The 27,894-nt window shown below is 34.6% G+C and overlaps 1 protein-coding gene across 1 annotated transcript in view; it reads right to left on the bottom strand.

The window, feature by feature from the left end:
• PCCA (propionyl-CoA carboxylase subunit alpha) overlaps positions 1-27,894 on the bottom strand; it is a 341,190-nt gene that overhangs the window by 169,623 nt on the left and 143,673 nt on the right. The window contains exons 16-17 of the mRNA XM_033104125.1: positions 5,520-5,663; positions 4,102-4,176 (exon numbers count right to left, since the gene is read on the bottom strand). Of these exons, the coding sequence (XP_032960016.1) occupies positions 4,102-4,176; positions 5,520-5,663 (219 nt within the window). The remainder of the gene's footprint in view (positions 1-4,101; positions 4,177-5,519; positions 5,664-27,894) is intronic.

Here is a 27,894-nt window from a genome sequence, read left to right as displayed (position 1 = left end):
ACCTGTTAATATGCAGTCCAACATATATACAGATAGATCTTTTTGTTTTCCCACTAAGTCAAGGAACTATGAAACAGGAAAAAACAAAAAGCCTTTATCCATCACTATCCTGGCATGCGTTTGGAGCTATTTGATGGTGTCTCCAACTGAAGCATAGCATGAATGACGCCCCTTCTAATCACGCTCCCCACTGTACCCTTCTGAGAGCTCCACTGAGGACCCCAGTCAAGCCAGGCAGCAGGACTCGGAGCTCTGCTCATCAGCTCCATAGGAACACTGGTCCTGTGGCTTTCATGTCTGTAACACTTTCCTTTTTTCCCTCACCCTCTCAACTGTAAAACATTTTTTTTCTGTTACTGTTAGTCCCCTGAGACTTTAATGTTTACACAGCTTTTCTCGTGGCTTTGCTTTGTAAGGACACAGCCCCAATTAGAGTTCTGATTTTGCGATTTTCATGGGGGAAAAAAAATAGCACAAGTTCAAAATACTCTTTTGAAGAGCTTGATTGCTGTTAACCAGCCAACAAGTTAGTTAGTACATTGCTGATTTTTGTTTTCATCTCCCAGTTTGATACCAGCAATAAGGCACAGAGGTTAGCCATGTAAAACTTTTAAAATGAGCAGTTGCTGCGGATAAAATATTTATTAAATTATTGTGCCTAAGTTTTGGAATCTGAAGTATTTAAAAGCTAATCAAAATACTTAAGACTGTCAAGCATGTCCTAGGGGTCTTGAGGATGGAAGAATTTAATGGAAGCTGCTAGAACAGCGGGACTTTGATGCCCAACATCGTAAAGGGGTGGGAAGAGAAGAGCGGAAGCTCACGTAGCTCTTCACCTGTGGGATGAAGCCTTCCTAATAAACAGCAGCTCATCTGTCTGCAGCAAGGCAGAAAAAGGTCAACTCAGCGGCTGTTAGGCCTTTACTATTTTAATTTAGGCAATTATCAAGGGACCACATGTAGAACCTCTTGTCTAGGATATCCACATGAGGGTATGATGATGGCTTTATTATACAGTGACATCAAAAGATAAAGCATAGTTTCATTCTCTTAAAAAAGTCACATTATTATTAATTCTTTTTGTAAGGTTTTAGAGGATAACATTATACCTAACCCACAATGCTTTTATTTTGGTATTTGCAAACACAAGCAAAAATATGGATATCTGTATTTGCATTCACATTCACATGTGAAAATTTTAATTTTAAATGAAAGTCATTCAGCACACTTAAAATATACTTGCCTTTCTATTTTCTAAAAACACACTTCAGTACATAAACTGAAATTCTATGAAATTCAGTGTTTATAAAAAACTTGGAAAGAATTAATGGGGCAGCTGTGAAAGCAATAAAATAATAATTTACTTTCTCCCCACTTTCAAATAGTCTCAATATGGCAACTGGAAATCAAGTTACAAAACAGAAAAGACATCTCTGAACTTGCATTTTCTTAATTTTAGTGCAAAAAAGTTAAAGAGTTAATTTTACAGGCACATATTATTTAAAACCATAGCATGCTTGCTACAGCTGAGGTTAAAATTGAGATTGGTACAAATTCTCAAATTTTGACTTTAAACATATCCTACTACTCGCTATAAAAACTGCTACAAAACTAGTGTGGAATGTGGATGTTCAACCTACTGATAAAATAACATAGTTAATGAATATTTATTACATTCTCCTTTAGGTCATAACATAAAATTTTAGTTACCCTGAATAACACCATCCTAAGAGTTAAGCTACCCAGGGCTCTTCGTTATTTAACAAAATTATGATCACATTAAATATATCACTTTAATTTAAAAATATGAAGGGTAAAATCAAGAGATACATATAATCATCACATATCTTTTTATAAGCAAATCAACATTTTCAATTTAAAAGTGTAACAAAATATGAAAACTCCCACTTATAATTTACTGTGTATGCATCTTTTGCCCGATAATAATCAGCTTTCAAAAATTTCTAACAATGAATTAAAAGTCAAATGAAGTCTCCATTCCTCTATGTGAAACAAAGGCTATACAAAAAAAAAAAAATATATATATATATATATATACATATATATATATATATTTTTATATATATATATTTTTATATATATATATATTTAGCTTTTGTACTAAAAGCTTTAAGAATAAAGTGAAATGGAATTATACCCAAATTTCTGAGCAGGACACAACTGCCATCTGAAAATAACAAATTCACAAAATATGGTGACTAAAGATAAAAAAAGAAAATCTTCATCTTTGCCATATAAATAAATTTTAAGCTTAAAGAAGGATGTGAAAAGTACAAACAGGAACTTAACTATAAAGGATGTATTCTGTAACCAAAATGGTAAAGCGCCGCAAAGGGTGTCCTACATTAAAAATGACTAATCTAGTTTCAGAAGGCAAGGAGGAAAGCACCTCCACCAACACCCAAGCACCAGTGTATGAGAGTCTCAAACCATTGCTCAGAAACCCCTGGCATAATTTAAATGTCTTTCTTCTGTACCAACAGTGGACCCTGTGAAACTATCAGCCATCTCCCACCCTTCATTCTGGATTCACCTCTCCCTCCCCTCAGCACAACTCCCAGCCCGCCATGTCTACCTGACAAGTGACAGCCCAATCTGATTAAATGCTTCCAAGGGAAGGGACTCATGGGCCTCCATGACAGGCCAAAAGTGATCACCATGGAGATACATAATTACAGCTGTCAACGCGTCTACTGTCCTGCTGACATCAATTTGATTGCTCCCAGCAATAATGATAGACAAAGCTTAGTGTGCACTCTCCCGCACCCAATCACTTTATCTATTCCTTGGTCCATTTAGCTGACATGCAACATTCACAAGCAAATAACAGCAGTAAGCAGAACATTTAAGGCATTTTAATTGTTTTTTCTTTCTATGGATGGCTCACAACCGCAAATGTTATTACATAAAACTCCTGCTGCAGCATTAATTGAAGAAAGATTTGGAGGGACAAAGACTGTAGGGGGTATAGTTTGTCCATTATCACTTGTACTTTCAACAGGTCTCACGTTTGAAAATTGCAAATTGCAAAACTTGCGAGGGCAAAATGTTTGACATCCTGTTAGCTATTACAACATGGTGAAAACTTCTAACAACTAGTGTAATCATTATGAATTCTTATTTAATACTTTTTTGTTTGATTAAAAAAAATGTTTAGATGCGTGCCTATGATACTTGTTTTCTCATCTGCTATTTAACGTCACATAATGCCTGTTAAATCTTTACAATTTTTTTTTCTGCCTTCAGGCTTTGAACACAGCGTGGAGTCTCCGAGCCTCGAAAGGGTCAAGTCCCTTTAGAAAGCACATGGGCAAAAACAATTTAAAAAGTGAAATAAATCATATATCCAATAACATCTTCAAATTTAGAATTCTTCCTGTAATCTTTCACCATCTTCATGCCGGTAATCAAACTGAATAATCATATTCACAGATGGTACAGCCTTGTCAGCCACCAGCTAACATCACGTCATATATATATACACTTATTACTTTGATTAAAGGAAAGGGTACGTCCTTGTTCTTTTTATGCAACAAAAACTATTTAATGACCAACTAGTAAATGTAGAAGAACTATGGAATAAAGCAGAGATTGACCACTTTTTGTTAACTGGTGTAAATATGTACTTCTTAAAGTCAGTGACACTTAACAGAATGAAGTAGTTTGTCTTCCTTAATCCATTTCAATTAACAAGCTGATTCGGTGCTTGAATTTCTTGACATCTGATTATACAGGAAAGCTGGATTAGATTTATTGAAAAGGTTAAATTGTAACATAGAAAAGTCAGTTCCCACTCTTAGGATTCCATGTTCTTTTTAATTACAATTTTCCAAAGAATTGGGAACATTGCAAGCTATCATTTACTTAGAAGTCAGAAGTCCCCAGGTTTCCCCTGCCAAGTGAATTCTGACTTTCCCGCACATCATAAAGCATAAAAATAGTAAAAAACAAAAAAACTGTGTGATTCCCCATGAATTTCACTTGTCCTTCAATTTACTTAGTTTTTACACGCTTTAACATAAAATGTGACATAAATCAAGATTTTAACTTTTCACTTGCTACTATAGCTTAATGACTTACCCCAGGTAGATGTATTGGTTCTTGGTACTGAGACAATCTCCCAATAGACGGTAAACCGAAAGACTTGTAGGGGTCCTGAAAGTTCAAAGGAGAGGAAGCACAGTCTTTGAAATATAAATCAGCACAAGTAAGGTTAAATATTTATACAATAAAGAAGCATTTATAGGTCGATTTTCAGTATACAGCATTTACCAAGTCACAGATTTATGAACATTGTCTTATACTCACCCTAGACAACTTAGAAGTGTATTTAAAAATCAAACAGAAGTATAAGCAAATTTAGCCTTATCTTCTTCGTATTTTATTAAAATTGGTTAAAATTCCAACTTTTTATTAATATTTTCAGAATGCCTCAGGCAAAAACAAAATAACCTAGGCACTACATCAAAACATAGTCAAGTTCAGAGCAACAAATATAGCGCACTAAAGATATTTGTTTTTTCTTATTCTCATAACAGCTCACATATGGTAAAATGTGAGAATTCTGTTCTTCAAATAAAGACCTCCAAAGAAACTTTGCACATGCTACTAGATATGTGCTCCATTTGTAAATATCTTAGATCATCAGAATAAATACTACATTAAGTTCAGTGTCAAAACAATAAGGAAGAATATAACTTAAAATAAAAAGCAAGAACAATAACAAAGCCAAAACATATTTTTTAAGATCCTTAAAAAATATTTCAAAACAACTTCCGGTATTCTTAAACACAGATACTGCTCATTTATTTCTTATTCCAACAGACAGAGCTCTGAAAGTAAGAGATAGTATTAATGTTTCCTTGCATTCTAGTTTTAATCATTTGAAGAAAGCATTTTCAGAGTTGACTGGCTTATTATCTGATTTATATAGTTATAACATAACGTAAAAGTATTGAAGAGTTTAAAATTATGAATGAAAAGTTTTATCAAAAGCTTTGCAATTTAAATTTAAATTATTACTTTTACATAAACATAAGGTATGAACTTTTTAGGAAAAAAAAAACTGTTGGAAAAAATTTAAGTAAATATTGAATTAAAACTAATGTGTACCCAGGGTAGGCTTTTAAACACACACGCACACACACAGAAATAAATGCTTCTGTTTATTTCAAACGTGGTTTGAAACAAGCAAACAAAACAAAAACAATGGTCCATTGTATCACAAAAATATTTAATGCTTTGTCGCCCCTTAAACTGCTCAGTAACCATGTCTCTATCCAGGAAAATCCAGGAAAATTAGTTAAACTCAATCATTTAGAACAATTTTGGATTATGTCAAAATTATCTAACCTTTTCTCTGGTTCAATTCTGAGTTAAATAATCAAATACTTGACAGAGTTCTAAAACCCTAACTCTATTTTGTTGTCTAGCTATACCTGAGGTCTCATGACTTGGGATACAACCACCATCCTTCCTCCCAATATCATTCATTTTACCTCAGCATAAACCCGACATTCAACTGCCCAGCCGTTGATGGGAATATCAGCTTGTTTGTGCCTGAGAGGGTAACCCTTGGCAACACGGATCATTTCTTGGACTAGGTCCAGGCCAGTAATGCATTCTGTGACAGGATGTTCAACCTGCAAGGCCAAGATCTGCCAGTCAATAGGTGTAGGAAAAGGCAAACAAACAGAAATAAGCAAGAACAATTTCTGGGTAAAATAAAGTTAATTACATTTAACATTTATTCATATTTGACTAAAAATCCAAGAGAGAAAATTAAAGAACAAACACCATAGAGTACAAAGCATGATAAGAAAAACTAACACCAAAGAAGTATTTGTAAACCATCTGCATTACTTTTCCCCATTTTTAATTAGCTGTGGTCCAGCAATGTTTAACACTTTAAATTTTGAAACTGCTTTGTGACTGAAAATTACATATTTAACTGCAATTCTCAATGTGGCTGATAATCAACCTATTCTGCTACACTTAGCATGGCATCTATAGAGGCAGCTTATGATTTTCCAAAGCACTAGTCTAGCCTAAGTCTCACCCGCTTGCATGCTTTCACTAACCTGTCCTGACAAGCAACCAGATTAGCGTACTCTTACATCAATGCAGTGTAGCAGAAAGGAGCAGATGGATCCTGCAGGTTGTTTTCCCTCCAGACTTACATGGGGAGTGCTTAGCATGCACAATAGCAAAACCGAGCCAGTGAAATCACTGTGCTCTCTCAGCAAATTGCTGATAACTACTTTGGATGATGCTGTCATGGGGATCCCTGGCCTTCCACACTAACACATAGGATACACATGTACAAAAACATGCACTGACACATAGGGATACTCACAGGGATACACATCATTGTAAATGGGATCGATGGCTTACAGGTTCCTAAGCTTAACTGAGCTAAAATCAAGCCACTTACAGCGTTGGTAAAGAGCAGATAATCTTTCACCTGAAGATCTGAGTAAGTTTGAAAAATTTAAATAAAACTTCGGCCACATCTGCTGCTTTGTAACCAATCTCTTTTCTCATAAAAATTAAGCATGTTCTAAATGCACTTCACAATAGTTTCTTTATCATGGCATGTCATATTTCATACACTCTGACACAGGAAAAGGTCAGTGAACAAACGAATTGTCTTCTCATCCTCAACCACACTAATTGAAGGACAGGACTTAGTCATTATAATAATCTTGAAGCTTATCATAAGCAGACAATGCCATGGTCTTTAAAAAAAAAAAAGCTTTGTAAAAATAAACAGATGGCATCCATAATTAGCTCTGTGTGTGTTATGAGTTTGTTTACAGTTTCAACAACATTTTAAGACATTTTGACATAATTTTAATGACAAATCATCACTAAAATAAGCATCTACACTTTGTAAAATAAATGTGACACTAAATAACGATCTTACGAGATAGTTGAAAAATGCATTTTTGAAAGCAAATTGTGGTTTTGCGAAAAACAAGATTCTATATGCTGAGTATAATAAGAAAGGAACAATTGTAAAGCCCCCTCTATTATTGCTAGAAACAAATTTCACGGGAAAAAGCATCTTGCCACTCTAAGTATTCAAGAGGTGAACCTACTATGTGCCAAGGGCTTTGTATCAATACTATTCACACATCTCTGTTAGGTGAGAAAACAATTTTAAAAGCTAAGTGAATGCTTTAATTTCATCTTTCTGTGTCTAGTGCTCAGAAAAGTACATAATGTATACTAGACAAATAAATATATATCGAACGGATGAATGAGGCAGTAAATCCAGAGTCACATCTATGCTAAGTGGTGGAGGTAGCATTGGAATTTATGTTACTCCAGAGACAATTTGACCTTCCTGTTCTTCTTCATGGAAAGACGCATAAGAAAGCATGGAGTAAATATAATTAGCTATAAAATTATGTGCTGTTGTCTTTTATAAAATATATTATTATGGAAGTTTAAAGAACCAAATTCATTATAAGGCTCTGTGCTACCTTAGATACCTCTCTATAACTACATTAGAAAAAAGTATATTAGACCCATGAATGGAATCCAAAAATGGACCCACTTTAACTGAACATAGTATATAACAGAAACGTAACAACATTTTACAATCTAAATTAGTCAGCTACAAGTATTTCAAAATAAAATAATTTTAAGTAGATAATTAAAATAATAACTGACTGCTCGAGGCAAAATCACTACTTAACAGTATTTTAAAAAATATCTACTTAGGTTCAAGCATTGTTAAAGTCTACAAAACAGTCTAATATGCCTGAATTTTTTCAGGTAAGAGAAACATCTTTTTAAAAGTAAAACATTAATATATCTTTAAATATTTTTTAAAGAAATCTTTCTAAATATATTTTAATAGAATTCTGAAGTTATTCAACAAGATATGTGAAATATTTCCCTTAGACCCTGTGTTATATCAGGAATCTTGTAAGTGTAACATTGTTTAAATAAACAATGTATATCCCCAATCCCCGAGAATTTAGAAATAGTCTCCTGTGCAAGTTAAACTCAATACTTTAAGACATCAGAACACAGATATATAAAGAGACAATATGGCTACCAGGCCAAAATATAATTCAATAGAAGTTTTAAAAATATCTTTAAAAAGAAAGAAAAGAAGGGAAGGGAGGAAGGGACAGAAGAGAGGGAGGGAAGATCAACAGAAAGTGAAAGTGGCTAACTGGAACAACATGTTATAAAAAAAAGAAGTCAGATTGGTGTCTAGTAAGCCAACATGTTCATCTTATCCCACCTAGCAGAAAAATCTTACTATAAAAGTCTGATGCTAATAAACATTTATTCTGAGGGCTATTATATGTATATGTGTGGCGGGGTGGAGAGGTCTGTGTTCTGTGTCACTTCTACTTGGGAAACACTGAGTTAACCTAAGTTAAACGGGTTACTATTAAAGAAAGACTCCTCGGGCTCATTAATCTGTCAATATGCCTTGGGATTCTCCAAGAGGAGGATACTGTATAGCACTTCTTTAACCACACGCCTCCTTCTTTTGTACAGTACTTTGTGTGTTGTCAATTCTATGGAACACATTTTCAGAAACAATGCCTTAAACATTCCAAATATGAAACTAAATGCCCGTAGTATGAACCTATCCTCACCAGAACCTGGTTCATATACCGTTTTCCTACCCAACAGAAATCTGTGCTAGTTGAAAGAAACATATGATTAAAGGGACCCAAGAGATAGTAAGATTATGCAATGGAGATTAATATATTGACATTCTGGCATATAAAAATCTTGTGATTTAGTCAGCAAAAGTTAAGACCTAACCAGAAGAGGAAGAGGAAGAGGGGGAGGAAGTGGAAAAGGAAAAGGAAGAAGAGGGGAAAGAAGAAGAAGGAGGAGAAAGAGTAAGCCCTACTTACTAAGTTAGAATTTCTGAATCCTCAAAGGCAAATTACTGATTGGGATATAGTCATCAAGGTAATGCTACTCTGCAGGATCTATTAATAGCTGATAAATCAATCTGTTCCGGCAATGCCCCATCTCACCATGAAATCTTTTGTTCAAAAAGGTACATATAACTATAATCATCAAATACTGTATTACAGGACAGAATCACATTCCAGGACTAGAATGAGTAGGTATAGTTCTATACGCCTACGTTAGGTGGTCACAGTCAGCTAGCTTTTTATACATTTGCTATATTAATTTAGTTTTATCTTCTTGATTACAATCAAGTTGTCACTACTCTCAGTGTTTGTGTCTATACCTCTGCCACTCTCTTACTAATCTGTTGGTTCAAATGTATTTCCCAAAAAATAAATAACTGAGATTTTCAAATGCAATGGTGAGGTACATTAGGTTTCACGTCACCTCTTAGTTCTTAATGTATCAAATTTCGATAGTAATGAACAATCTTTCTGGGACTGTGTTGTCATTTACCTACCTTCATGATTCTAAGAATTATAATCATAAATTCTGCCACTGTAATCTTTAGCCTTATTCCTCATTAAATGCAAAGTAGGAAGTATCTAAAACTAAGGAGTAAAAGTATAAGTTATTTCCAGAGTTTCAAAGAAGCTCCCTGTAAGATACTTATTAATGACAAAGGGAAAAACAGTGACTCTTTGGTGGAGAAATGTGCGAGACACCACCTTGACCAAGCCAACGTCACCAGTGATAGAACTGGTAATAGACATCGTGTGTCTCCTATGTGCTGCTCAGAACAGGACAGTATCATTTCTGTAGTATTCCTGCCAAAAATGGCAAACCTGAATATAATCATGAGAAAGCAAACAAACACAAAATGAAAGGCATTCTATAAAATAAATGCCCTGTGGTCATTAAAATCACATAAAGATTATAGCTGACAAAAAAGACTAAAAAAAAAGACTAAGGAAATGTTCCAAGTGTAGAGAGAGTAGTAAAGAAACTTGACAAGTAAATATAATGCAGGATCCTGGATGAGAATTTTTCTTTTACTATAATAGACATTAGTGGGACACCTTACGAAATTTGAATATGATGCACAGATTAGATGATAGTAATATGTCAAGGTTAATATCCTAATTTTGATAATGGTACTATGGTAATGAAAAGAATTTTCTTGTTTTTAGGAAAGGAGTAAAAGGGCACAAGGCTTGCAATTTACTCTTAAATGTTTCAGGTAAAGAAGACAGATATAAATATATAGATACAGATCTAGATGTAAGGATAAAGGAAATGCAAGTGTTAGTGAAGGTTGGTCAAAACTTCTTTGTAATATTTTGCAATTGTGCAATTTTCAGATGGACAATTCTGTATATCTGAAATAATTTCAAAATAAGTTTATAAAAATTAAAGCAGTAATTAGAGGTTTGCCTTTATATTATAAAATATTATTAAAATAAAGACAACTGACTTAACTTTATTTTCTCTTCAACCAGAATCCTCCCATTGTGTATAAATAAAAATGATCAACAGCAGAAAATTTGTTAAATGCATTTTCTCTGACTTAAACTTTTAAATGTTTTATTGTGTTATTTACGTAGCAAGTCCTAAAATTTTAAGAATAGGTAACTTAATAACAGGCAAGTATTCCTCAAAGGAAGTAAAAGTCAGACAAATTTTAATTACCCACTTAACTGCACATGAGAATTAACATTGACAGAAGTTTAAAAGGAAAAAAGTCACAAAGAAGTGTGAAGTCAGATGGATGAAATATGTGTTAAGTTGGCCAGTAGAAAGGAGGGTGATGAAAAGTGTTCAAAGTGCCTTGAATGGATGGATATTTGGTAGTAATTGTTCGTAGTAATGGGGAGAGCAGTGGCCCAATTGCTGAGTCAAAGCAGAAACTGTTCCCAAAACTGGGAGACCCAACGTACAAACCATAACTAACATCTGTATGGCACTGAAATCTCAGTTTCCCTCCGTGTGCACAAATGCTCAATACTCCACTGTCCTTTTACGGAGATGCAAATGAAACACAAGAGGTAGAAGGTGAGTGAATATTAGGAAGTTCTAATATTTTAATAATGTGATTTTAAGTTAATACAATTTTAAGTAACATCTTTATTAAATACATCAAATTCTAAACTGACAGATATTACAAAGACTTGGTTTGTGAAAGCTATCTTTTGTAGGCAGAACTTATTTGCTTCAACTCAGCAAAGCAGCATAGGTGTGATTACCTGTTGAAATATGAGGAAAGTGTCCTGTTATATAAATTGAGTTTCATTCGGTAAGTGGCATAATAGGTCTCTACCTTTTTAGTTTGTTGTTATTTCCACCTAAAAGGAAACTGATGCCTTTATTTTTAGTTCTGCTCTTTCAGTTTACCGACATTATTTGTCCAGAACAGAATCTAACACGTACCTATTAATTCTGAAGTTTCACCTCCTGAGAATACAGGATTACAAAATAAAGATCTAAAGTTATTAGATTTTGATCCTCAGGACTCAAAGAGAAAAAGCCTGTTGGGAAATAAGCCCCGACTCACCAGTCCTATAAACTCACCTTGAAAATAAAGCCTATATTCAAGAGTGGCAGTGAAAACTGAACCAATTCTGTTACAGAGTTTTCCTGTTCATCCCAAAACAAATAATCAGATAAGAAAGGATAAGGGAACTGTTGTAGGCTGAATTGTGTTCCCCTTACGCCCCCCTCCCAAAATTCATGTGTTGAAGTCCTAAGCTCTAGTACCTTAGAATATGACAGTATTTGGAGACAGGGTCTTTAAAGAGGCAATTAAAGTAAAATGAGATTAATTAGGGTGGGCCCTAATCCAACATGACTGATGTCCTTAGAAGAAATCAGGACAAAGACAACAGAAGAAAGACCATATGAAACCCAGAAAGAAGACTCCATCTGCAAGCCAAAGACAGAGGCCTCCAGTAGAAACCAACCTTGCCAACACCTGAATTTTAGACTTCTAGCCTCCAGAACTGTGAGGAAATAAGTATCTATCTGCTGCAAAATCCAATCAGTCTGTGGTACATTGTTACTGCAGCCCTAGGAAACTAATATAGGAACAAATCTTAAAAATTAGAAACTGGGTAAGAGCCCAAAATACTTTATAATATGCTTTAAAATAAAAACCTAACTGAAAGTGCCTGACAAGTGTACCTATTCATATCTGTATAATAAACACTTCTTTCCTTCATCTTTCTAATAAGATTCAATACATATTAAGGGAAAGTATAACATACCCTACTTTGTATTCTCAGTCTCCTAGGAGATTGACATGAAATATTCCAAAACATCCCAGTTCTGGCTTATTCTAGCCAGTCTGAGAACCCTGGCCTCTATGACTTTAAATATAATCAAAAAGGTCATCTTCTGCCCAGATCTAAAACATCCCTTTTGGCAAGAATGGAATTTTACAAATTAGTTATAAATTCATTTCCCTATAATTTCTATTTTCACCAATTATTCCCTCAGTCTGACACTCCAACTCCACAAAAGATCAAACTTTTTTAGTGTGGAAAGTCTTGAATATTTTTTAAATCTAAAACTGCTCTGAAATTAGAATATGATATTGGTTCAGTCATAGTCAATTCTTACAAACCTCAATTTGAGTTACAATAATTCTCAATTTTTAAATAAATGAATAGCAAAGGACTTACCCTTTTAGCCATCAAGTTGCTAAGAAAGTGTTTGTAAAATCCTTCAGAACTGTGAAGGTTCTATATTATGCAGAATTATCTCTGATGGGATGTGGAGGTGTCTGGCCTCCAAAAATTTCAACAATTCTATTGCACTTTTTCTTCCAGGGCAAAAGCAGATTTCTCCTTCACTGTAGTAATCAACATAAGCAACTGACTAAGGTTTAACAAAAGTGGGACAATTAGCTCTCTGTTCTCACAGATATGGAATAGCCAGCTGACCACGTCTGGGCATTTAATTACTGTAAGATCTCATTCCATTCTATTTGGGAGTTTTCTGACTCTTATACAATTTGTAGACTATATAAAGGCCACTCTTCCAAAAAACTAAAATTTAAAAATGATCTAATTTGGAAATTAACAATCACAAACACACACACATATTTGAAAAAGTATATTCAGGCCCCCAACACACCGATTCCTGGACACTCACCTTGAAAATAATGACTATATTCAAGAGTGTCAGTGAAAATCGCCTTGTTATTAATTAATTTATGGTTCAGTTTATCATCTGGAAAATAAGTAATAACTGGGCTGCACTCAGAAAAGGAGAAGTAAAAACTGGTGGAAGAAATATCAAAAACTTAAGATATGCATATGAGACAATGTTACTGGCAGAAAGTAGTAATGATTTGAAATAACTTCAAACGATGAAAGTAAAAGAAGAAAAGTGCCAAAGCAGAACTGCATTTGAACATCAAGAAGACAAAAATGGTGACTACAGAATATACAACTTTAAATGAAGACGTTGAAATTGTTAAAGATTTTGCCTACCTTGGTTCAGTCATCAATACAAATGGAGAAGGCTGAACGAAATCAAGAGAAGGATGACACTCAGAAGGGCAGTCAGTAATGGAAGAATTAGGAAGGATCGCCAAGAACAAAGATGTATCATTAGAGACCAAGGCTAGGCTCACCCACACCCTCATATTCCCAATTACAACGTATGGATGCGAAAGTTTGTACAGTGAAGAAGGATAATAGGAAGGAAATCAATTCATTTGAAATGTGGTGTTGGAAGATAACTCTCCGGATACCCTGAACTGCCAGAAAGAAGAACAAGTAGGTCCAAGAGCAAATTTAGCCTGAAACATTGCTGGAGGCCAAAATGACAAAACCAAAGTTGTTCTACATTGGACACATCATAAGAAGGTAGGATTCTTTGGAAAAGACAATAATGCTGGGAAAAACAGAAGACAGCAGGAAAAAAGGAAAACCAAATATGAGATGGATTAAATAGTAGCAACACATGCACACACAATTACACTTTCTGGGAAAAAATGACATGATTTCTCAATTATGCAATTCAGCCAAGTACTCAAAGGAGATGATCACTGAGATGGAATTAATTGAAACTCGGCTTAGTAGCCTGGAAGAACAGTATAAAGAAATAATATCAAGAAAACAGAATACAAATGCAAAATAAGAGTAATCATGACAGAAAAGATACGAGCTATTGAGGGCTTATCTGGTACACCTAACCTGCAAATAACAGGAGTTCCAGAAGGAGAAAACTAATAGATGAGGAAAGAAAACCGTTAACAAAAGAAGTATTCCCTGACATGAAGAAACACTTGAATCTGTACACTGAAAGGTCACATGGAGTAAAAGGCAGAATTGATGGATATAAACATACACCTAGGTGTATCCTGGTTGAGAAAAAAAAATCTTGAATTCCAGTGATTAAATAAAATTGGGCCACCTTTCAGACAGCCAGATTACATTATCGACAATGGAAGAGAAATCAGAATGATGTCAGACTTAACATTGAAAAGCTAGAACACAGTAGAAAGCATAATCTATTAAAAAACAAAAACAAAAACCTAAGAATCCTATACTCTATTAAGTACCATTCCCCTTTCAGGACTAAAGAAATACGAGTATATTTGAGGATATGACATGTCAGAATATATCATCCATACAGTCCAGTTAAGGACATTTCATGTAATTTTTAAACAAATGAACTAGGGCAGAAATCTCAAAAAAGGGGAAAGATAGGGAAGCTATAGTAAATGAGAGACATGTCTGGGGCCTGTGTATACAGAAGCTAAAAAGGGGCTTTGAAAACAGAGGAAAACTACAAAGAAAGTAAAATATTAGCCTGGAAGTATGAATTTGCCTCAGAGGATCTTTAGCGTTAGAAAGTCAGAGTACACAGTTACATGCAACATAACAGAATCAAGCTGGAATTTAAGATTAAAACCTTTAAATAAGATAAAGATATTATGTAATGATGAAAGGCACACAATTCATGTAAAATAGTCATAAATTTATACGTATCAAATTACTGTAAATAAATATGTAAAGTAAACATTATTAGAAATCAATGAAAACTTAGAGATGTATACTTAAGTAATCAATGGAATTATGTACTGTCTGAGACTTGTGTTAAAATACTCTAGCTAAAAGGGGATAACAGGGAAAAGAAGGCAAACATGAAACAATATGGTAAAGTAAACACGAAGCTAGGTTACAGATTCATGGGCCTTTACTCTTGCTATTCTTAAGCAGCTTCATATGTTTGAAAATTACCATGAGGAAAAAAGAGAGAGGCAGAAAGAGAGATACAAGGAGGGAGCAGGGGAAAGAAGAAAGCAAAGGGGGAAAGAAAGAAAGGAAAGAAAGACGCAAGAGTGAAAAGAGCCAAGGAAAGAAATGCAAAGATGTCTTGGATGCAAGCGTTTTTAGGACAGTGAAACTATTCTTCATGATACTGTAATGGTGGATACATGTCATCATACATTTATCAAAACCCATAGAATGTACAACACAAAGAGTGAACCCTAATGTAAACTATGGACCTTAGTTAATAACAATGTATCAATATTGGCTCATCAATTGTAACAAATATACCATTCTAATATAAGATGTTAATAACGGGAAAATGGGGAAGGGGAAGTTAAGGGGGTATAGGGGAACTCTTTGTACTTAATTGTAAACTTAAAACTGCTCTAAAAAAATTTATTTTTTTAAGTTATGATGATCTTCATATATCTCTTTCTGAATCAAAAAGATCCAGTAAATAAAGAAAAAAGAGAAAAGACAGAAGAATAAATCAATAACCTTTAACAACCTTGATTTTTAAAAGATGGTTATTACCTCATAAAATACTGGAAGTCTACCATAGAAGGGATCAGAAAGATGTCTAAAGACCTACCACTGAGAAAGATACCATTATCAAGTGGATTCACAACGGAGTTCTAATTTTTAACAAACAGATGATGCCTATTACAGTCACATGCCGCATAATGACGTTTCTGTCCAAGACAGAGCACGTACATGACAGTGGTCTCATAAGATTACAACGGAGCTGAAAATTCACTATCACTTAGTGAGGCTGTAGCGCAACGCATTACTCATGTGCTTGTGGCGATGCTGTTGTAAACAAACGTACAGCGCGTACCATTAGGGACAGCACGTACTATTTGATAATGATAATAAATAACTCTGTTGCTGGTTTATGTATTTACGATGCTATACTTTTTTATATCATTTATTTGGAGTGTACTCTTTCTACTTATTTTTTTTTTTTTAAAGTTCGCTGGCAAACAGTATGCTGTGTTCCGCCAGCAGCAGCCTCACACATCACACGCTGGCTGCATCTCTTGATTGCATCATTCTCTCTTGTGCTGACTTAATCTCACGTTGTTTTGTACAGTAACGTGCTTACAGGCATGCAGCCTAGAAGCAATGGCTATACCACACAGGCTGGGTGTGTAGGAGGCAAAGCCACCTAGGTTTGTGTGAGTGCCTCTGATGTTCTCACAGAAAAACAAAATCACCTAACAATGCATTTCTCAGAACATATCCCGATCATTAAGTAGTGGATGATTGTATTAACTAGACCCTAGAAAAAGAAACTATTCCTACAGTTAGTTTCCAAATATACATATAACTTTATTTTACTCAAATCAGGTAAAGGCAGTATTTAAAAAATAAAAATTCAAATCAATTATATTAGCACAAAAAATCCAGCAACATACTAAAGAAAAATCACTATGTGTAATTAAAATTTATTCCAGGAATGTAAAGAAAAGGTATCAAAAGTTTATAATGTTAATAAATAAAAAGATAAAAGCCATTTTTCCTTACCAGTAGTAGATTTGACCAACTAGCAGTTTTGACCACAACTAGGGACAAAGAAAAGATCTCACAAGCTTCTAGAGTTAAAAAAAATTTTTTTACCAAGTGATCAAGAATCAGGATACATTTCAATATCCACAGTATAAATTAAAATAAAGCAAAAATTTATTTGCAGTTATTTGCAAAAAATTATTTGCAATCCAGAGTTCTATACTCAAATTCTAGGAGGGAAAAAAAAAAGGAGAAAATCTTTTAGGCAAAGATTTCTTAGGTATGACACCAAGAGCACAATCTATTAAAAAAAAAAAAAAAAAGAAACTTGGTAATTGGGCTTCATCAAAATTTAAAAATTTTGTGCTTCAAATGACACCATTAAGAAGATAAAAGCACAAGCCACAGGGGGAAAGTATTTGCAAATCATATATCTGTATCAAGACTATATAAAGAATTCTTACAGCCCTATAATAAGGCAAATAAACCAATTTTAAAGTGGGCAAAGGGTATGATTAAACATTTCAACTAAAGGAGATATAAAACTGGCCAATAAGTACATGAAGAAAGATTTGATATCATCAAGCATTAGGGAAATGCAAATTAAAACCACAATGAAATAGTATCCACTAGAACGGCTACATTAAAAACAAAAACAAACAACTACTGTTCAAGAGGATGTGGAAATGTGGAGAAACTAGAACTCTTAAATGTGCAGTCACTTTGGAAAATAGTTGGACAGTTTCATAATTTACCACATAGCCCAGCAATTCCTAAGTATCTACCCCAAAGAAATGAAACAATTTGTCCACACAAGACTTCTATGTTCATAGCAGCATTATTTGTAATAGCCAAAAATTAGAAACAATTCAAATATTCACCAACTTGTGAGTGGATAAGTAAGATATATGATACCACACAAAGAAATACTATTCAGTGATAAAAAGGAATGAATTACTGGAATACACTACAGTATAAATAAACCTCAAAAACATTTATGCTAAGGAAAACAAGTCAGTCATAAAAGACCACATATTGTATGATTTCATTTATAGAAAATGTCCAGAAAAGGCAAATCTTTAGAAGCAGAAAGTAAATTAATGGTTGCCTGGGCTGGGGATGGAAAAAGAGTGACTGCAAACGTGTACAGGGATCTTTCTGGAATGACGGAACTGTTGTACAATTGGGTTCTGCTGTTAGTAGCATGACTCTGTAAATTTACTAAAACTCATTGACTGGTTGCCTTAGTGCATTCAGGCTGCTGTAACACAGTAAGAGAGACTGGGGGAAGAATGCTCTCCAGGGCCTCTTTTATAAGGGCGCGAATCCCATTCACGAGAGCTCCACCCTCACAACCTGATCACCTCCAAAAGGTCCCACCTCTAAATACCATCACATTGAGGTCTATATCTCAACATATTGATTTCAAAGGGATACATTCAGTCTACTACATTTGTATACTCAGAATGCGTGAATGTTGTGAAATGCAAATTATACCACAATAAAAAACTACTGTTTTTTAAACAATAAGTTAATACAGAGTCGTTTTCACTCATGCAAATTCTCATATAATTTTTCTACTATTCACTGATTCTCAGGAAGCTACTTAAAGATATGCTTTAGGAAAAAAGGGAATAAACCAACAGTGTTTAAGTCAAAAGTACAGGAGAAAAGAAATCCAAAAAAGAGAAGTGCAAGAATTCCTCAGAACAAGACGGGTAAATTTCAGCGAGAAGCCAAGATTCAAATGTAGAGGACAGACTATAGCAAGTCAAAGGAAACCAGAAATTTCTACACGGCAAAAGTGACAGAAAACTCAACATATTTGAATTTAATGAAACATGGGACAAATTTATGGTTAAACCCTTGATAAGCATATGGAAAACTGAGCAAAAAAAAAACAAACACATTTTTTAGTTGCAGAGAAAACAAAATGGTGCACAAAAGTGAAAGTAATCTTAGGTAACAACATGGCTGCTGTGAAGAGCCTTCACACTGGGTCATAATAAAATCCCAAACACTGAATTAGCCCAAATCAAGACATGGTGCTAGTAAGAGTGTGCATTTTGTGCACTGGGTGTAGCAAGGAGGGCAATGACGGATGTCATCTTTCACAAAGGGAAGCTGATAGGAAAAAGAACAGAAAATCAAGAAGGATCAATATTGGTTTTTCTATTAAAAAGATATAAAAATATTAAAAGAATCAGTTAAAATCATTAAAATTGGTCAGAGCCATCAATACCAGGCTCTCCTGTGAAAGGGAGGGAATAATTGTCCCTAAATAAAGGCAGACAAGCAAAAGCTTTCTCCTGCCTCTTCTTCCCGTAGCAGCACTGCCGGTTCCCTGCCCAGAGCTGTAGTTCCCCACACACATCAATTAATTCAAAGTCTTCCTTCTTCCAAGTGATTTCTCATTTCTCCTTTATTTCTCTTTCCTTTCTTTCTATTTCTTTTGTGGGTTTTGATAGTTACTGAAGAATTGATATTGGGTCAAAAAGCCAGTAACGTGTTCATTCAGCTGTTTCAAACCCCATATTTTATATCCAAGTGAAAGGCCTTCAAATATAAGCATAACCTTATCACCCATCTGAGAATTCAATGAATGCAGTACCCAATGAGACCTCTCAAAAATAAGACCCGGCTTAAAAAGGAAAGAACAAGAAAGAACCTAACCATAAGGTGAATCAAAATGAAGACTGATTAATCGTGAAGCTATGGTAAGACGCTGGTGGCGACCATGAACAGAAGTTAAAATATAAAAGTAAGATGAAAACACTGGGAGACTCATGCCTACAGAAAAGAAATAATTATATTATTATGTTACAATAATGTAAAACTAATAATAAAAACAGCAAAAATGAAGAGTTAGGGAAGACAGCAGGATTAAATATGACAATTTCCATGCATTTTTGTAAAAAGGAAACAATATAGTCTTTCAAATTGGGATATGAAGAAATATCATGATAAAAATATAAATGGTTCTCATAATGATTTTTTTTATTAAGAACATTCTTTAGGAATTAATATCTCTGTGTAAAATTAGAAACATTTCTCTAATAGCTTAGCAATTTCATCATTTTAATTTCTTTTTCTTCTCTTAAATATAAATAAGTTAATTCAAAATCATCATATGGAAAAATAAGTAATGAGAAAGAAACAGTCCTACTAAATACTGTATTATAACGTATAGACATCTAAAACAGTGTGGTACTAGCACATGAATAAATGGTAAGGTTAAGGTTAAAAAAAAGAAAACAGTCAAGTAAATAAATCTGATACATATGAAAATTCGGTATACTCATATAATGAAGGTTACTTGTAATTACTGCATAAAATAATGATTACACTATAATGGTTGTGACATTATTAGGTAGCCATTTAAAAAATAAAATAAAATAAAATCCAGATGAAGTGAAAATTTCCCCAGGAAAGAGGAAATAAGTACTAGAAGAAATCATGGGAAAAAAATGTTTAATTTATCATGGACTAGGAAAAGCTTACATATATGACAACACCAGAAATGATAAAAAAGATTCAAAAATTCAATGGCAAGATCTAAAAACAAAAATTTTCTGCATAAGAAGTAAAAAACAACAGCCAATGTCAAAAAGACAGGCAACAGGTAAAGGAAAAATAGCTACAAATCATATCTGTGATGTTTTCATATCTACATTTATTTGTTAATCCTGCTAGGAAACAAAGTTTTCTGGATCAGACAAGAAACCAAATAAGTACTTGTGATATGGAGAGTTTACTTTTCCAATGGATACTTTTTTCAACCATTTGGGATTTTTCTTTTACCAAGTATTACCAATAGTTAGTATTATCATTCAATAAAGTAAGAAACTAAAATTATTCCTGCAAAATTACATATAATTTAGTTCATGAAAATAACATTTTAACAAAATCGTATTTTTTGATTGAGTATTTCTCCTACATGTCTATCCATCTTTCACATGCAGAAACAGGTGAGATGTGACCGGGTGGATATATATGTGAGCTTCTATTAAAGAAGTGACTCAAGACCAGTCCAAGCAAAGAAAGTCACATGATAAAGGCACCCAGAGGTCAAACCGAAAGGCACATTGGGGTACAGAAAGGAGTCTCTCCTACATAGTAAGGCATTGGCAGGAAAGAGGGCTCCCACGGGAGATTAAGGGCACAGGGAAAAGGGATTTGTGATGCTAAAGTACTTGAATTTTGTCTTTAAGCAAAGAAAACCAGTGACTTAACAAACAAACAAACATATAGGTTATTCTGATACATAAATTCTGACCAGAATGAAAACAAAACCAGTCAATTGAACCAAGTATTTATGCACCAAACCTGGTGACTTTCTCAGTGTTATATCTCTTTAAGGAAAAACTCTATTTGTTATTTCAAATTTCACTCTTAAGGAAATCTAGCAAAGTGAAGATGCTTCTCACATTTGTGTTACCAGGGGGAAAAAAGTGTACATTCTGAAGCTTTTAGAAAAAGTGACAGTTCAATCAAGACATTTCGAGGGGGAAAAAAGGAACAAAGAAAATTACAGCCCTCCAGTCTCAAACTGAAACACTAATTAGAGATAACATATATCTTAGAAGATAAAGAATTTGGTGAATGTGCCTTAAGTATTATAATTTAAGGTTAGTAAAGAAATTTCAAAGAGATAATCTGTTAAAAGAACATTTGAATTGTTTAAACAATATCAAAAAGAAGTCTTTGAAATACGTAAGAATGGCTTTCTAAATACTATGAAATACAAGAGTCTATTTTCATGCCCCCATTCAGTTACAACCTCCCACCACCAAATATCCCATCTTACAGATGCATTTGGAAAAAAATCAAAATCAATTTGTCTAATAATTGACAGAATTACTGTCACTGGCAGTAAGTGCAAAAGAGAAAAGAAGTATTACTAAACATTAAATGGGAGACACAAACGTATCAAAGTTTGATATTAAATAACACAGAGTTTGGTACTGGCAGATCTCATGTCATGAAAATCTTTATGAATCTTTTTTCTGAAATTCATTTTTAATCTTTTTTGAGACTATATTAATACAACATAATTTCCTGGCAAGCCATCCAAGATACAAAATGTAAAGATAAATACCTAACTGTTATTGACTGCATAGAATTATTTGATATAAATATTAAATTTTGGTGGTCCTATATCAAAAACAACCATGAGACAAACTTACAAAAAACTTAAGGGCTGAGATAAATGAGCCAGAAATGAAAGGAAAAAAAAAATCATAAAAACACAGTAACAAAGTGTCCTTAAAAAGGACACTGGTTATTAATTCCATAATTTATGATAAAGTATCGAAATTAAATAATTTAGTATCTCTTGTACCTGGAATAAAATACAAATGTTTTATAGGCATTTCAAATTGCCTTCAGAATCATATTACAAGCTTATTTTCATAGCTTAATAAAGTCTGACATAAATAAAGTCATGACATAATAAATCTCCATTTTGATCAAAAACATGACTTCTCAGCTAATTACCTAATTAGATAATTTAGTTAGAGAGACATATTTTTAATTAAAATCAAATTAATATCCAAAAGGCAAAAATTCTGTCATTTCTAATGATATTCACAACAACAGAGTACAAGCTAAAAAACTGATTTCAAAAGGAAGTATCATAATTTTTGAGCAACAACTACTTAGTTAATACCTATACAAACTATAAATATTTATGACATTAGTCTCAAAATGCATCTAGAAACATAATTTCTACCATAGTACATAAAAATCATTATTTGGTAGTTATACTTTATTATTACAATAGGGTAATGTTTTTCATTTTTTCACACATAACTTATAGATTAAAACTTTGGTGATTATATTCATATGAAAATGGAGGACTGGTACTCAACCTTCACTCCAAACTCCTTGCAGCTTACTCTGCTATACTACAGATTACAGAAGGTTAAACAGCCTATTCCCAGATTCCCTTCCAGCTGCAGCTCTCAGTGCAACTGGATGAGGACCTGGATGTGTCAATCAAACTCAGATGCATGTGATCTGGAAGGGAAAAGTAAGGCAGCAGTGAGGCACAGGCGTCATTCTGTGGGTTTCCCACTGTCAAGAATGGGTGTGAGTTCAGGAGTTTTCTGAAACAGTATCCCAACATCCAATTACTGATCTTTGTTTTGGGGGGTGTTGAGACTCCGGGCACATATTTAGCTAATCTACAGGCATAATGTACCTCTAAATACTTCTTGGAACCTGTGCTTACAATTACTTGGACTGGAAGGCGTGCGGGGTGAGGGAAGCATAAAAAAAATCAGAATTAAGAATATAAAAAGGAATTATCAGCCAAAACCCAAAAATGCAAACAAAGAGACCTAAGTCCAATAGGCAACACCATTTTGGCCTAAAGGCATTTGACATTCCAGGAAAAAACAACTATGAATCTAAGCTATCCTTCTGGTGGCATCAAGAAATTAAAAATACCACCACAAAGACCAGGGATTATCAAAAGAGAGGACATTGCTGAACCACCCCCACTTTAAGGTGAGACCATGAAAGAATGCAACATCAAGGTAAGAGTGAACTGGAATAAAACCACCATCCTCTTGAACTGCAGCTGGACTTTGTATGCCCTCAGGAATACAAGGAACCTCACACTCTGAACTTGCATCACTATAGTCACAAATCACAACTGTGCACAGGCCTGTGGCAGAAAAATGGAAAAATCTCTATATGAAAGAATCTATCATTCTAGGTTTCAAGTTAGTAATGAGAACAATTTTTAACGTAATCAGTATATAGTTAAGAAGGCACACAAGGAACTAGACATCACAAGCAAGAAGCAGCACAGACAATAGAGGCCACAAAACTCAAGGCTTCAGATACTGAAATGATCAGACACATACTACAAAAAAAATAAGCTAATTATGTTCAAAGAAATAAATGCCAAATTGAAAAATTTAGTTAGGAGATGAGAAGTTTTAAGTCATACTTTTTAAAGAACCAAACAGAAATTCTAGAAATATAAACAAATGAAATTAGAAAAGAAATGATTAATTTTAAATACAGCTCAATAGTAAGAAAGATAGATCAGAAGAAAATGTCCAAAAAGGATGAAAAAATATCAAAGACAGGGTAAAAAACACAAAAGGTATACTATGAAGTTCTAACATAAAAGTGTTTTGTGTGTGTGTGTGTGTGTGTGTGTGTGTGTAATTAGAAATCCAGAAGAATGAAAAAGAGATTATGTCAGAAGTGACAACAGTGGAGAATTTTCAAAAAGTGTTGGAAGATATTAATCCGCAGACTGAAGAAATTCAATGAATTCCAAGTATATATATGCACATTTATCAGAGAAAAACTGAAGAAAATCTGAGAAAAAAAAAAGAAATTCATAAATGCTACTAAAATTTAAAAGTAATTACCTTCAAATAAGCAGAAAGTAGAATGAGAGCTGAAGTGTCACCAGAAATAACAAAAGACAGAGGAATAATACCTTTAACAAGGTGAAAAAAATACTGGCCAAACTAAGAATTTTCAGACTAAAAACACCTTTCATTAGTAAAGACAAAATAAAGTCTGGCTGTCAACAAAGAGTTTACCACAAGCAAATCTGTGAAATAAGAAATACATTGGTCTCTGCCTCTGGTTCCTGCTAATATTTGGTCTTTGACCCTGGTTCTTGACACACCACACCTAAATCCCTTGTAATTTCTTGAGTGATAAGAGCACCTTTGGTCCTAATGAGGTGACTCTTGGTGGGCTTCTGAACGGTGGCTGCTCTTCAAAAAGACCGAGCCAAGATTGAAAGCTTAGAACTTTCAGCCCCACCCCCAGACTCTGGAAAAAGGAAGAGGGTTGGAAAATGAGTTAATTGATTATGCCTACATGATGAAGCCTCCATAAAAATCCCTCAAGTTCAGAGAGCTTCTGAGTTGGCAAACACACCCACATGCCAGGAGGGGGGCATACTCCTAATCAATGGTGACAGAAGCTCCTGTGCTTGGGACCCTTCCTGATCTTGCCCCATGTGTCTCTTCATCTGGCCGTTTATCTGTATTTTTTATCCTACCTTTTACTATATAGTAAGCCAATAAATATAAATAAATATTTCCCTGAGTTATGTGAGTTGTTCTAGCAAATTATCAAACCTGAGGAGGGGGTCGTGGGAACCCCGATTTATAGCCAGTCCGTCAGAAGTAGAAGTGACAAGCTGGAACTCACGACCGGCATCTTCAGTCCTGTGTGACTGAGCCTTAACTTGTGGGGTCTGATGCTACCTCCAGCAGACTCAACTCCACTGAATTGAATTGGACACTCACCTAGTGTCAGAATTGGTCACTACAGGAAAACATTCATACATTTGGTGACCATTAGTGAGTGTGGTAGTAGTTGAAAGCAAAGGGAAAAAAAGTTTTTTACTTACAAAACATCTAAATTTCTTATAGAAATGTCCAGAAATAAATTGAGAGAAAAGGAAAGGGTAAATATATGGGTAGAACTGAATGAATGATAGCTATTTAAAATAATAAGAGAATAATAAGAGAAATGTCCTGTGAAATCAGGAGAGGATAAAAAGAATTAAAATGTTCCAAGGTCCTTAATACAGTCTGGTGGGGCAGGTGGAAAGGTACTGCTGGATAACAGACTTGAATGAGTTAAGGACGTATGCTGTAATATATGGATAGATTCTACCAATAGATTAGAAGTGTATATAACTCTCAAACTAATACAGGAACAGAATTAAATAATAGTATTGCAAAAGCAAACAAAAAAAAAGAAAAAGAATAATTACAGAGTTGGAACAAAAACAGCATTTTAAAAGAGTGTAAATTTAAACCCAAATGTATCGCAGTTTACATTAACTTTCTATAGAGCAAATATGTAGATACATGGCAAAGGTTAGCAAACTTGGCTAAAAACAATATACATTGCTTACAGAGACACATGTAAAATGTCTGAATTCAGATAGGTAGAGAGTAAAAGGATGAAAAAAGATATATCATGTAGAATATAGCCATTGGGGAAAAGGCTGAAAAGTACTTTGGACCCAGACCATTAGGTTCCCCACCACTAGCGGAAGAGTGGGACCATTGAGGAAAACCTGCCTTAAAGATCCAAGGACACAGGACTGAGTAAAACCAACGCTGAAAGAGAACAGCAGAAAACATCCTTCCTGCAACCACCAGCAGCTAACTAGAGTCCGGTAACAAGTAAGAGGAGTCCATCTCTGGCAAAGAGGCCAGAGCATGAGACGCACCTTGTGAAACACAAGATGGAAGGAAAATCCTAAAGCTAAGGGTGGAATAGGAACTGGGAAAAACCCTCCACAACCCAGGGGTTCGTGAAAGATAAGCACAGTGATAAAAAAAACTTAACTCCAACTCAGCTCCGGCCTGGAGTCTCAACTCCACCTCCACCCACAGTGAAGGCCAAAGGGAAGAAGAGCTGATCCTATTTTCAAGTATAAATGTCACTACTGCTCTCTCTACTGTCCTACCAACCCTAGTTGGCCCCCAACCCTCAGTCCTAGGGAATCACTAATCGATTTTATGTCACCACAGACCATTTGTTTATCTATAAAACCTTTTCATTGTTAAATATAATATACAAAGAGAAAAGTGTATGCAACATGTACGTAAAGCTTAATGAATTCCTCACACATATGTTTTTTGAATTGTATACTAGATGGAATAGTTTCTCTGGAAAATGCATGTCGGCTCAGAACCTGTGACTGTAACCTTCAGACAGGTCAGTTAGCACGTTGTTAGGCAGACAAGGGAGGTCCCTGGTGGAATAAACAAAAGGCAGCCATAACCTGAAACTCCGGGCTCTAGAATGGCTCCTTCACTCCAGGACAAAAATATAAGAATGCACCGTGAGGTTAAGAAATTATCTCATAAATCCCTTTTAGCTGGACAAACAGAATAGATCTGACAGATAGCAATGGGTTCGTTAATCCCTTTAGGATGGGCAAACAGGACAAACCTGATAGATGAATTCCATTAAAAAGTGCCAGCCCCTTTCTCTAAGCAGGCAAGGGAAGATACAAAAACCAGAGCCTTTGTCCCACCTTGGGAAACCGGATCGGGACCCCCTCTCGCTTGGGAGCTGCGACTGTTTGCTTTTAATAAAGAATCCTCGTTTACACTCCTCGCCTCTTCTTGGTCTGTGCTTCCATTCTTCGGTTTTGCAAGACATGATCCCAGCACTCACAGAATTATTCCTACATCAACCTTTTTGAAAATAGAATCTTGGCAGATGCAATCAGGTTAAGATGAGGTCAGACTGGAGTAAGGTGAGCACTAAATCCAGTGACTGAGGTACTTATAAAAGAAGGAACTTTGGACAGAGAAACACAGGGAGAATGCCATGTGACAAGTGAGGCAGTATTTGGAGTAACTAGTACGCTGCCAATAAGGTATGTCAGCAGGTACCAAAGGTTAACAGAGGAGCATAGAACAGATATGCTCCCTCAGAGCCTCCAAGTAGAAACCGAGACTGTCAACACCTTGATTTCAGACTTCTGGCCCCCTGAAACTAAGAGAATAAATTTCTGTTCTTTAAGGGTAAGTTGTTACAGCAGCCCTAGAAAACTAATACAAATCTCATACAACAGGAAACAAATTAAATAGCCACAAAAATAAAATAGATAAATAGTGCCATTTTCTTCAAAGGAGTATCATACAGGAGAGAAATAAAACAACAGGGTTGAATCTCCTAAGCAAAATGTTGAGAAAAGAAGCCAGGTACAAAAAATTATACATGATCTCACTGATTTAAAGTTAAAAAAAAAAAAAAAAGAAAGAAAGAAAAAAGAAAATAGGCAAAATTATTTATACTGCTTAGGTATGTACATTTCAAAGGAAGAACTATACAAAAATGCAAAGAGGTGTTCAGAATTCAATAAGAGTAGTAAACAGCTCTAAGAAAGATGGAGGAGAAATAACTGATGGGGGGAGGGGCCCAGGTGCTGGTGGTTTTGTATTTCAAGGCTCAGCAGATACTTACATGGATTTTTCGCTTTATAATAATTCGTTTACTATATGTTGCGTTCTATGTACTTTATGTGTATTTATAGTTTACAATTTCAATAAAAGAAAAGAAAGCCACCAGTTAGTTGTAGCACCAGTGCCTTCCTGAGACATTGACTGGAAGTGAGGAAGTATGTCTCTGAAGTCAACAGTTGCAGGGGAGCCACTTGACTTCTCAACCTTGTACC

The sequence above is a fragment of the Rhinolophus ferrumequinum genome, chromosome 4 (genome assembly GCF_004115265.2).
Source record: "Rhinolophus ferrumequinum isolate MPI-CBG mRhiFer1 chromosome 4, mRhiFer1_v1.p, whole genome shotgun sequence".
Lineage (NCBI taxonomy): Eukaryota > Metazoa > Chordata > Mammalia > Chiroptera > Rhinolophidae > Rhinolophus > Rhinolophus ferrumequinum.
Note: the sequence above shows the minus strand (reverse complement) of the source record. Positions and strands in the feature narration are given on the sequence as shown.